We start from the raw sequence: 13184 nt of genomic DNA on the forward strand, positions 1-13184 counted from the left end.
TTTGAATACTCCACTTGACAGCTAATTGCCTGATCTTTCAGGGCATGGGCCAGGAATCAGAGGAAAGTTAAAACCAAGAAAGACAGTAAACACCCCTTCCAGCCTCTGGAGTTCTCCTTCCAATGAACATCACCTTCAGGTCTCTACAAGATGGGTGGACACCACTACTCTCCATAGTCTCATCAACTCTTTCTTTTTTCACAACCTGTAGTTCAGAAAGGCCTACTATACTGGTTTTTATGGCCATTTTTAGTAGCTGGAGGTACATTAAGGTCAGCCCTTTGGCACAAAGGTGAAGCCAGTGTTGGCCAGGCTTGTGAGGGTGCAGGTTGGTTGGGAGAACAACATAGCCGCTCACCGGCCACTTTGATAGGAGCTGCTCTGCAAACTGCTGCCTTTCAGCACCGCACTGTGAGGTACGTGGCACTTGCTAATAATCATGCAGGCTGAAGAAAAGAAAACTGCATTTAATAAAACTAAGGCAGTAAAACCCAGCAAAGGGAAAAGGACAATGCTAAGTGGAACAGATGGGAGACCAAGGTCTTCCTCCTTCCAGAGGATGGTGGAGCATGATTCGAGGCACTTGTCTCTTCTAGGCTGGCTGCTTCCTGGGGAAGAGCTCATGAAGTCCATGCACAGGCAGGATCACATTTTCCACTCAAAGAGCCAGTTCTGGTGTGTGTCTCCATGCCAAATCCAAGTCTGGGCTGGAAGAATGATGCACAGAAACCTGCTCCTCAAAACCTCATTTCCCCTCTTGGGGGCAAGCAGTGGTGCTGGGCTGACAGGTCCCTCCTATCGTGTGTCTTCTTCACTTGTGTTAATCCATGTAGCCATTTCTGGCCTGCGAAAGCCTAGTAAATGCCTTAGGAGTGGGTAGCTGCAAGGTGAGAGAGGGAACAGCAGATATCAGCCCAAAATCAAAGTTCGGTGCTGATCCAGGCTACCTCTCATCTCTCAAGACCCACTGATATCTCTGAAATTCAGATTTTTCCCATTTTAAAATGTTGGTTGAATGAGTATTAAAGGGGAAAAAAAGTAAGTTGCAATGCTAAACTGTGGGAGAAATCGATGAATCTGCGACAAATCAATGCCCTCACTAAACTGAATGGGAAGCTGCCAGTTTATATCTGGAAAAGAACCGGCCCGTGAAATGCACTCAGCGTCGAGACGGGTGAAAGAGGAGGAGAATCCAGGTACCCATTGCACTGCAGGAAATTTCAAATGCGTTTTCCTCATTTCAAAACAAAACCAGAGGCTTTAAAGCAAAAGCAATGACAAGAGTTTTGAATTTCAGTCAAGTGGGATTTGTCCAAAGATTTTTATCAGTTTCTGTCCACCTGGATTTGAATCTTTGTAGCCTTACCTTGAATTCCAGGACAAAAGGAAATGTGGTTTGTGGCTTGTGCCCTGGCTGAAGAGTAAGGAGATGAGAATCTAAATCTTGGCTCTGCCACAGACTCTCCTTTGAGATCGGAGGCGAGGCGTTGAATATCCCTGTGTGTCAGCTCCCAAGAATGAAGACAGCAGCCCTACCAAACTTTCATGCCAGCTTACGTGATATTTCTTTCTGTCTAAAAAAATCAAGGTGTCCCAAATTCCCTCACTGCTTCCGAAAACACAGATCATTGACTATTATGGAGTGGAGTAAATCACAACACTGGGCTGCAATCACACCCAGGCAGAGGCAGGATCCAAGCAGCCCTCTGCCAGGTGGTATCTGGCAACTTCTGATGAACAGGGATAGGCATGGGTCAGGGGTGATCGCAGGACAGGATCTGACGGCACTAAGTGGATGCATATACCCCTTGATATCAAGTGGGGCTGCGTGGGAGCAAGGAGAGAAGGCAGTGGGGGATAAGTCAGCTTGGGTTTTCAAAACCTCAGATGTTCAGCAGGTAATTCTCAATGCAGTACTGCTGACACCAACACCTTTCTTTCCTGGCACTGCTCCTTTCCCTGGGATGGCTCTCTTGTTTATGTGGCTGCATGATGAACCAGATCAGGAAGCTGACCCAGCTGAAAAACAAACCTCATCCCAAAAGGCTCTTTCTCAGCTCAACCAGTGGCACCATTGGCCCTGCCCATACTTGCATGCTAAAGGAAATATGAAATAGCAAATGAAGTCATGCTTTTTGGAGATAAGAAAACTGGCCTCTGTGTACACACACAGGTCCTTAGCACCTCTGTCACCATAACTGCGTTCTGCTGGGCCCGTGCTAGCCAAGCTGTCTTATCAAGGATACAGGCTTATGCTGAAGTCATTCCTTCCCTTTGCCACAGAGATGCCCTGTAGGACCAGTTCAAGACATGACATGCAGTTTGGAGTCCATGAGACTCCATCTTCTCCTTGTCTGAGAGAAGAGTCATTGCTGCTGCCTCCTCACACCTTCCATCTGGCTGCCTCTGAGCTGGCAGGAAAACAGTGCTTCATTCAGTCTGGTTCAAATCCAGGTATGAACTCGAAGTGTTGATGAAAGCAGGTTTGCACTAAGAAGTCCTCAGAAGGCTCCTTGGAGAAGCAGAGGCTTTCTGCAGAAGTGCACACCCCTATTTCTCATGGCTTAGAGAGCCACGAGAGGGAAGTATCCCTGTTCCCCCATAGCAATGGATGCATCTCTCAAAGTCCTCTTCTGACGCCATCCACAAGTTATAACATTGAATGTTGAGAGGTGCAGGACAAAACCCCAGAGCAGAGATGTGAAAGCCAGACCTCACAGCAGTCTTCACTTGTTGCAGAGCGTGCGTAAGTACCCAGTGCAAAGCAGCTCTAAAGCAGCCATGGGGTCAAAGGCCTCTTTCCCTATGACTTCTGTGGTTAAGAGTTTCCCTGGAGAGATGGGACTCTCAAGTCCACTCCTTGTTGACTTGGGCCAGGGATTTTAAGCAGGAACTTTTTCCTTTCCCAAACATCCTACACCACTAGGCTGTCTGCAGGGTTGTCCCACAGTTAGAGTTGCTCCATGCTGAAGGCTGCTACAATGGTCCTAGATGGATATGGGCTCTACAAGCAGATCATGAGGTCGGGCAGCTGAGATCCAGCTCTTGCACAAGTGCTTTTTGGTACTTTCAGACACAGTGAAGCGGAACTAATGGAAGAGATTTCAATCTCCTTTTCCACCTTTGACACGCTAGACAGTAAAGCATTGTTTCTGGGAAGTAGTAACATAGATTTAGATTCCTTCAAGCAGAGCTGAATGTGAATCTTTTCCCTCACCACAAAACTATGTAAGAGAGGCTGAAGAAGTGTCATCCTTTGATGACTGTATGATGTGCTTTCCTTATGATCTCCCCAAAACTGCTGCCTTATTGCGGGCTTGTCCTTTTTCCTTCTCCGGAATTACAAACGAAGCACAGATTTGAACATGCAAGATAACTGGAAACAACATTAAAAAAAAAAAAAAAAGAGAGAGACTACATGCAAAGCTCCTTCTTTTCCAATGTAAAAGCCAGATGAATTACCCAGACCTCCCCTTCTCTCCTTGTCCAGCTCTGTACCTACTGCACTGTAGTTAGGCCCTCACCAATCTTTGATAACTGAGCCTTGAAGTCTACAGGGAGGAAACAATCCCCCCAAGGAGCCTCAATGCTGTTGGCTTGTGATCCTAAATCCCCTGGGCAGAACTAATCATATAAATGTTTGTTGGAAGGGACCTCTGAATGTCTCTTGTCCAACCTTCAGCCTTCAAAACCAGCACGAGGTCAGGTCAGTCATGGCTTTGTCTAGTCAAGTCTCAAAAACCTCTGAAGATGAAGATCCCACCACATGTTCAGGTAAGCTATCTTAGTGCCAGGCTACCCTCCTAGGGATCACACCGTCATCATCAGTAATATCATACTGCAGCGTAAGTGTGAAGTGGTCCATCTAAATCAGCAATCCTAGGTTTAATCTATGATCAACATCTGCAGACAGGTAGGAGGCAGATGCCACCCCAAAAGATGCTCTTCTCTGTCCACCAACTCTAGAAGGAGCTCAGATGTTCAAGGTCATCAGTAATCCACCTCTGCTGCACACGACTATCACCAACACTGTGACAGCTTTGGCTCAAATTTATAATGGCCCCAATGACCACAACTTTTGCTTTATGGATGACTTCTTCAGCTGTCACTTCAAGTTCACTGTGCCACTGTCACTTACATCAGGTGAAACTGTACTCCTTTACCCCCTTTTGCAAGGCAGATCATTTGACCTTGAAGTCTTCCAGGGTGCCATGGAGTAGCTCTGCTTTATTACGGACAGCAAATGCAGGTTGTGCAAACTTTCCAGGGTCTCGTGTATGATTCTTATGGCCATTTATCGACCACACGGGGACAGTTTCTCCCATTTAGAAGACTTCCAGAAACTAAATGTAATACAGGTGGATTGAACCAGGAGTATATGCTCCCTCCTGCATTGCATACCTTGAGTCTGGGCTGATTTGTTTCTTTTTGTGGTCACTTTCACTGTTGGTTTTTTTTTTTTTTTTGGTTGTTGTTTTGGGTTTTTTTGTAATTTTTTAAAAATGTATTTTAAAGGAGGCTAGACTGTGCCTGTTCCCTTTTGCCCTTTGAATACCAGCCAGATCAATAAATCATTTCAGGCCAAGGGGTGCACTGCTCCCTGTGATCTGCAAACATATTTCTCAGCGGGGCTTGTCCCACCTCTAATATAAAATAAGCCTGTTCTACGCTGGCAGAAGCAGCCTTCGGAGTGGGACCTATTCATCACACTGCTGAAAAGAAAAATAAAATCCAGGGGCAGGGGTTGAGTCTTCAGCCTTGCTTTCAGGAGGCACTGGGAGCTGTCAAGACAGGAAGGAACAGGGCTGGCTGCCATGGTGGAGATCTTGCAAAGAAATGAGGTCCTTTGTGCATCTGACGTGGGGACCATCAGTCTGCATTGCCAGCAGGTAGACTCAGTATAGATACAGCAGCACATCAATGCCATGGGCTGCCATTATTATCAGAGGGCAAAATGGACCTGGGCACAGCTCTCTGCCTGCCTGCAGAGTCACTTGTTTTCCTTCCAGGAAAGGCTAGGTCTTGCAGAGCCAAAATACAAATGCATCGTGAGGGACAACTCTGTCCTGCACCACTAAAAATCCAAAGACAAGACAGATAGGGGACCTGGTGGGGTGGTAACACAACCCAAGTCCTCCATGGCAGCTAGGAGAGCCCTCCTGCCACCCCAGTGGGTGCTCCTCAGAAATACTCTGAGTGATATCACAGGAGACTGCCTGAGGGCTTGGGGTGGCCACCCAGGATTTATATTTGTCCAAGTCACAACCACTTTGCCCCCATAAATGTTGTCTGCAAGTGGGGGCTGGTGCATCTTAATTGTGAAGACCATGTTGCCCTTCCCAGGCTTTTTCTTTTGGGTCTGTAGTAAGGGCATAGGCAATGAGATGAGGTCCTCCATCTGGCTGAGAAGGGCACGGACCCATAAGTCCTTGGGTGATTAGCACAAACAGAAACCAGGCCCCAGTTTCCGTATCATCAAAGGAGGAAAAGACTGGACCTAACCACTTTTCACCCTGGGCTCTGAAGCCTTTGTGCAAAAACTAAGCTTCTGAGCCTTAGCCAAGCAATTAATTGCATTAAAGCTAATCTACTAGTGCAGATTACAGCCTTTTGTTCTGTCACCCCTCACCCCACAAGAGGATCTAAAAGTATCCATCTCCTTCGACTCCTGCAGCATGAAGGAGCAGACACACTGCAAAATGGAGATTGAGTTAGTCTGTTCACAAATACCCCGTAACATTATGATTTCATGTGTCCAAGGACATCTGTAGTCTAAAAATCTGTGCGTGGCAGCTCTTCTGCAAAGTGGGAAGATCTTTTCCAAATTGCAAAATCCTTTGTCTGTGACCATCGACTCTTTAGACCATCTCAGAGATGGTCTGGCAACTCGCTGCCTTGTTTGCGAAGTGCTAGAGTGAATTTCTGGGGTGTTACAGAGGCGCTGCCACTGGAGGTTCTTTCACAACATCTTAAGGAAACGTTTCTTGGGAAAGGTTAAATCAGAATTCATTCTGCCTTTGGATTAGTGGACCTCTTGCAGATTAATTTGATCTAACTACCTGTTAATTACCCGCTAATGATTGCCTTGAGTCTTTAAAGCCTCAAATATCCTGCTGTGAGTATCGACATCAAGGTGATTCCTCCTCTTGGCTCTACTGTTTAGGATTGGAGAGAGATTTGCTATAGAGGATGGAGCCACGAGCCTGAGTTTTATTGCCTGAGCAGCTCAGAATAGCTTTTTCCAAAGCCAGGACTTGGGACCATGAGATATCTAAATGACAATGTATTAGATTTCTTTCTGTTCCAGTCAATGGCAGAGCTAATGCTGGCCTCAGTCGCAGAACCAGGTCTCAAAACAGGACCAAAGGCATGTTTGCAAAGCCCTGTGGTTTGATTCCTTTGCTCTACCAAACTGACCATGGTAAAGACCCCAAAGTCTGCTTGTCAGTCACGTGCATCTCCCCAGCCCTACCAACACTGCTGCTGACAATTAAGGAGAGAGATCTAAATGCTGACAGTCTCACAGAGAAGAGTTAGAAAATAGGGTGTGAGAGCAAGACCAGCTGGTTGATATCACCAGCTCCCAAGGTAGGCAGGTGGTCCACAGTACAACAGAAGGAAATGCCTTTGCACATATGTTTTTTAACGAGGTGTTAATTGGGCATTGGGTGAACAGGACAAAGAAGCAACAGAGGATGTGGCTTGAGGTTTTGGCTGATGTAAAACCGGAGGCCTGGAATAAAATGAAAGCTGGGCTTTTATGGCCCCTTGTTGTCATTTCCAACAGGAGAGGGCCATCAGGTGGGCAGGCAACTCTGCTCTAAAATCACAGCTGGCTTTGAGGACCTTTCCCTCTGCTGGGGATGTCCCCAGGTACTCCCACAGTGCTGGCTGTGGGAAGAGAGATCTCTGAGACGCAACAGTGAAGGTGGGAAACATTCTGGCTTGTCCCCTTCACTCAGGCAATAGAGGGAGATGGGACAGGACGCCTACCCAGGACTAGCTGGGTGGGTGCAGGCTGCCTCAGCGTACAGCCCCAGTGCCAATAATTAACACATGTGACATTGATGAAAGAAACCAACGGGGGATGATTACTTTGCTACCCACATGAGAGAGCTTTCTCCCTTATCCCCCCAGCCCTACATCTGGTAGTGATTTTGCAGCCCAAAATAGAAAGGAAGTGGAAGAAAGAGGCTTAGCTGAGCTTGGGCCCATTTGAGGAGAATATAGAGAGAGTATGTCAGAGGGAAACAGGGAAGGGGTGTTGGAAGGGTGCTTTGTTTCCCGTACCACTGGTATCTTGCTGCAAAGGATCTTGGGACAACTGACGGTTGATGCTATCTCCCATGCTTTGCCTGGTGATGTTATCTCCCATGCATTGCCTGGGCTTTGGGTATGGTGATAAGGGCTGTAAGCCCACGACCATGACTCTTGCATCCTCCTGACTCCTTGGCATCTGGAGTTCTGGAGCAGGAGAAAGAGGCTGTGACAACTTTGCTTTCCAACACCTTGTGCTGAAAGATCTTCCCCATAGCCTAACTTGGAAAACCAATCTGTTGGGCTTTCTTCAGCTGCCTCCCTCACATGCTCTGAGCTCTGCGTATGGGGCTGAGGGGAAGGGCTGGGGTTGAGCAGAGAGGGGCACAGCGCCAGCAATGCAGTCTGGGTTGCTGTGGGAACACTCACCATGCACCTTGGGCACCTTGGCTTTCAGGTGTCGTTCGCACTTAGCCTTGGCTTTTAGCAGTAGGAAGATCTGCTCCTCTTTGGTGATGACATCATCAGCATCCACCTGCAGTGATGGGGAGAAATGAGGTTAAACCTCAGCATGCGAAGAGCAGCAGGACACAAACTTCCTAGAGAGGTGCAGGTGATCTGAATGCAAAATCTGCTTTGCATCAGCAGTTTCCTCCACCAGCCTTGCTCTGTGTATCTCAGTTTGCTCAGCAATTAGTGTCCCAAGCGACACCTCTTACAAGATGCCACATGGAATCACCTGCGTACACGGCAAAGGAAGCGCACGCTGCAGTTGCTCACATCATACACGTGCACTCACAGGAAGGCAGCAATTTCTGGGGTGGTGCGCCCCAGCTTGCAGGGACGAGGCTACTATCCAAGAGGAAAAGAAATCCTAGTAAATAATACCGTACCAAGGACTCCTCTCAAGAATTGCAACCTGCCATCGTCGATGCAGTGCTACTTCCATCTCTGCATGCAGGCTTTCAGCCACATGGCATCAGGCTCTATAAACATCCTCCCTAAATCCAAGAACATGTGCAGAGGGGGCTGCCTTAGGCAGGGTTGTGAGCTGACAGCATCTGCCCCCTAAAGACTGAAGGCTCAGGGAAAAGAGTCTGCGAGCATCATCCTGGGAAGATTAGATTTCTCCTGCTGTAAGGTCTCCAGATGTCAAGGGACAAGAAGAGGGGGGACAGGGAGGTTGCTTTACCCAGAGCCTCTTTTACCCTCCTCTGTTTGCTGCTTGCTGATACGTGGTGATACTCAGCTCTCAAAGGCACTTGCTGGTCATGCCCCCCCCACCCCCCCCTTGTTTCATGAAGCTGGCACGTTCCCCTTAGGCACGGCTGGCCTTGGGAAGCTGGGGGTACAACTGTGGGGAAGGCTTGTTCTATTAACGCTTTGGTTACAGCGTACAGAGCTTTGATCTAACGCAATACGGCTGCTTTAATTTTCTGCTGTGCCTCTTGGGTACTTAGCTTGTGCGTCCTGCTCAGACATCCAAGACCAGTCCCACTGCCAGATAAAGTCTGCGATTAGGAAGAACTTTCTCCCAGGTCAGTTTGGCAGGAACAGATGGAAATGTCACTGTACCCATCCCAGCTACACCGGGATGATACTGCCTTTGTTCTTTCCTGCTTTTTTTCTCCTAAAAGAACAGTATACTTCTCCTACATTCATTTTCTGCCCTAGATTTGAATGGGTGATGCAGATCGTACCCTGTAGGTGCTTTGTGATTTGCAGCATAGAAGGGGGTGAGGAAAGTTGTGGACTATGTCCATCTACTGGCAAGCCTCCCTTGGAGGCTCTGACCTGCAGGATCTGACCACCCTTGTGAAAGCTTTGAGGTTTGGGTCCATCCTTGGTACTCTCCCAGTCATGGCAGAAGAGTCTCTGGGAGGTCAGGGCTGGGAGGGATCCTCATCCACAAGATCACCCTAAAGCTGGTTCAAAGCACAGAAGAGCCGCCTGTAACGCCTTATGGGGCTCCTCAATTAAGGATGTTGGTAAGGCACTAGCCTCAGAGAATTAAGTGATGTAGTAAGTTGGGATAAATCACTGCTCTTCTCATTGCCTCCGTTTCCCTAATATTTGTCTGTCTTGATTAATCAGATTATAAATGGAATGAGAGCAGATGTTACCCCTCTCTGGATTTGCATAGAACTTGGCACTCACTCGTAAAAGTGTAGCGTAAGCAAGAAGTACAGTGCTGTTTACAGGCTGCAGTGCTGTTTTATACAAAGCAACATCATCTTTTTTCTTTTTTTTTTTTTTTTTTTTTTTTACTTATATTGACTGCGCTGGTGAGACTGGCCACTGTAAATCTGTAGTGCAAAACCTAGGGTAGCGCTCCACATCCTGATGGACGGAGCAGACCTAAACCTCCATGCGTAGTACAGGCAGGCAAAGGAAAGAAGACAAAACCTTGTGAAGCCGGTAGTGATCTGCAGATGAGAAGGAAACCTGTTGATAGGTTGTAGGTCCTGCCCGTAGAGGTACCTGCTCATTTCAATCCCTCTGAAGCACAGCCTGAAGGAGGGATATGACATTTCATTGTACTGCCCCAAAACCGCTGCTATTCAGAATTAAGGTTCCTTCACTCATTTTAAGTTAACTCATTTCTGAAAGCAAGCAAGACCAGCTGAAAGCCAGTCGGTTCTCGAGCAAGACTTACTACAAATGACATAATGAGGGTTAATGAAATCCAGCTTAGAAGTAAACTCAGATTCAGTTTCCCAGTGTGCTTCTATGGAGAGGAACGGTGGATGTTTGAGCAGCTGGTGTGGTAATGGACACGCAGATGGATAGCTAGATCTGATAAGGGGATTCTGAGTAAAACAGAAGTTAGTTTTTCATGTCCTTGGAAAAAATCCATGCTAAAAATCCTTCAGAAGTGGGAGCTGGTTTCAAAACCGTGTTAACGTTAATGCAAAACAAAGCCATCCCTTTCCAGATGCTTGGCCTGTCCACATTTAAGGCAACATCCTGCATTTCAACTCTTTCATTGGAAACATAAAACCTCTGGGTCAAATCCTGCTGTCATTTATATCTGCACAAACCCTAAGTGATTCCATCAAAGCTGGAGGAGTTAGTCTAGATTTATAGAGGCCAGAGTAGAATCTGACCTCAGGCATTTCAAATGATTCATCCCTTGCATGCTTAGTCCTCAGGCTCCTTTGGCCGTGCTCTGAGAGGCGGGCAGCTCCCAGCCAGAGGGATGTGTGGTCTCCAGGCCAGGCACAGAAAATAAATTTTACTTCCCAGAAAAGGAGATAAGTCACCGAGTGCTGTGCCCAGAGCTGGGCAGAATGGCTGGGGCAGAGCTCTGAACTCAACCCAGGTTCTGAGCTTTCCTGGGCTCTGGTTACCAGTCTTAAATTTCCAAAACCTGCCAGACCCTTAAAAAAAGCCAAAACCAACAACTCCCCATTCTCTCCCCTCCCCCAAAACTGGTTTAAATGCTAAGAGATGTGTTTAGGACATGTCTTTCTGTGTTTGTCCTTGGTCAAGGAGGCTGAAACACATATGTAAACACATATATGAATAAGAATAGAGATTTTCATTAAATCCTGTGACTTGGAGGAGACACCTATTCTCAAGAGACTTGTAGGAAAACTACGCAGTCTGGCAATGCTGCTCCTTTGCTGCTGAATAACTCGCATTAAACACCTAAGTAAAACTGGGCTGGTAGCTGGTGGTTCTGAACTTGTCGTCCCCTCCTGTCCCAACCCCACTTTCCAGCCCTTGCCTCCATTCCTTGTCAAACCCCTTGCTGAGACATTTCAACGTGTCAGCTGGGCTGAAAACTCTCCAGGGACAGAGGACTGAACAGTATGCTGTCGGATCACACACTGAAATGTTTCAGCCTTGGGTTCAAGGGACAGTAGGTAGGACAGGGCAGACACCCACAGCTGGAAACCGTAGAGCAGCTTTGGACCTGTCAGCTGCTGGAGCACTTTTAACTGTTCAATATCACTTTTTCCTGTGCATCTGATTTTCTTGCTCTGGATCTTCTGATCTTAAGACAATGCTGCCCTACTCATCTTTCCAACCTGGCTGTCAAAGGTTAAAAGGAATCCACAGGAACATTTTCATTGCAACACAGATACTCTCACGATATGAGACTTATTTGGATCTGGCTTGGCAAAACTTTCTCTTTGACAAACAATCTCGACACCTGATCCAAAAATACTGTGGGACAGCCTTGGTAAAATCACTAGCAGTTGCGTATGCCAGGGTTTGGAATCTGAATATCCCTAGGTAGCGAAATAAGTGGCTTCATTTTCAGAAGTGCTGAGGTATGGGCTGCAGGAGTTCATAACAGGTGGGAGCTACTGCTGGTGAAGCAGCCACTGCTTTGGAGTGGATTTGGATCCCTTGGGTTGGGAGAGAGGTGGGGCTGGAAACACCGATATGAGAGGTGTCTGTAAGATACTGGGTGGCGCAGAGAAAGGGGGCTAATTAGTCACAATTTTGTAGGATTTGAGAGCTGGGAGGCACAAGATGAAGAGAACAAGGTCTAAAAGAAATGGGGCAATGTATGTAAGCACATCACATCAGTGGATTCAAAATAGGATTAGACAAATTAATAAAGGATAAATCCATCAGCAGCTGCTAAACACTGTAGCCTGGATGCAGATTTCTGATGCACAAAGGTCTTAAACTGCTGGTTACCAAAAGCTGGAAGGTGACAACTGTAAGAGCTATCTCTTTCCCTAAACAGCCTACACTGGCAGCTCCTGGGGATGGTCTGTTAGGACAGAAGATTGACTGAAGAAGGCTGTTTTCATATATATCTATAGACCCTCTATTTTTCTAAGGCCACAGAAACCCTGTGCCTTGCTGAGCATCTCCAGGAACACACATGTACTTTCAGGGTATGGTCCAGTTTGACACGCTCAATGTAATCTACTCTGTATATTCTCTGCACCTGCTGTTCAGGACCATGAAAAAGTAGCTATGAGGTGGTAGAAGCACTTCATCCAAGAGAGCACTGCAGCCACAACTCACCAAGATTTGCATATTCAACATTTCGCTCATCTTTTACCAAGAACCACTGCTATCAGCCCACCCATTTGCAGCCCAACACCTCTCATCCTGCCAACAGAAAGTAACAAACATAGTATGTGCTTGCCAACATAATACCTGCCTTGCTGGCTAACCGGGGACATCCAGGATGAGATTTACCCATCTGAGGTATTCACCAGAGACCCCCTTATAGTCACTGAGTATTTAGATACACAGATCAGCTGAAATTCATTCCATCCTCAAACCACCACCTAAAATAAATCAGATCAGCTGTGGGGATTTCCCCCCCCCCCCTTTTTTTTTTTCCTTTGGGCAGCTGGTGACTGCGGTAATTGGTCACGTTAGCAGCACCGAGAAGATCTGTGGAGTTCAGGAGCAGAGCTTTTGCTGGCCTGAGCTCTGAGGGCAAGAGAAGCATTGGAGGGAAGTCAGAAATAGTGTCACAGACAGGTACATCTCCCAAATCCAACTATTTGGAAGTATAAGGTCATTGTGCCCCTGCAGAAGTTAATCACTCTAAAAGAGCAGACAGCGAATCCCTTTTCATGAGCCCTCCCTAACTTGCTTCAGCATATATTCCTGTCCTGAGCTTACTTGGCATCAAGTTTATACAAGCTCAAGGGATGCAGAGAGGCTGGGCCCTACACAGGTAGGTGCAGAAGTCAGCTTTGCCCTTCCTCCCTGGCCTCCCCAGTTTTGCAATCAAAACCCATCTGCTACTCTTTCTCAATGTTTATCACCTCTCAGCTTCCCAGCACTGTTTTTTTGTCAGAAAAAAAAAAAAAAGTTCCTTGTGGGGAAAAGATCTAGGAATGTTTTTTTTTTTTCTCCCCCTTGTTCAGAGAAAGCAGAAATGCAGAGCAGGAGGCAGGCCAAGCAGGGAAGGGTGAAATGACAATGCTATCCAGAGGCTGTTA

General features: G+C 47.0%; 1 protein-coding gene across 3 annotated transcripts in view; it reads right to left on the reverse strand.

The window, feature by feature from the left end:
* The window catches only part of PTH1R (parathyroid hormone 1 receptor), a 130739-nt gene that overhangs the window by 56115 nt on the left and 61440 nt on the right, over window positions 1-13184 (reverse strand). Inside the window, exon 2 of one of the 3 annotated variants that reach the window (XM_075492196.1) lies at window positions 7687-7792. The exons of 1 other annotated variant lie outside the window; for it this stretch is intronic. In XM_075492196.1, coding sequence (XP_075348311.1) covers window positions 7687-7792 — 106 coding nt within the window. Of the gene's footprint in view, window positions 1-7290; window positions 7410-7686; window positions 7793-13184 lie in introns of those variants that run through there. One more of the 3 variants, XM_075492197.1, reaches the window with a different exon arrangement.

The sequence above is a fragment of the Mycteria americana genome, chromosome 2, assembly GCF_035582795.1.
Source record: "Mycteria americana isolate JAX WOST 10 ecotype Jacksonville Zoo and Gardens chromosome 2, USCA_MyAme_1.0, whole genome shotgun sequence".
Lineage (NCBI taxonomy): Eukaryota > Metazoa > Chordata > Aves > Ciconiiformes > Ciconiidae > Mycteria > Mycteria americana.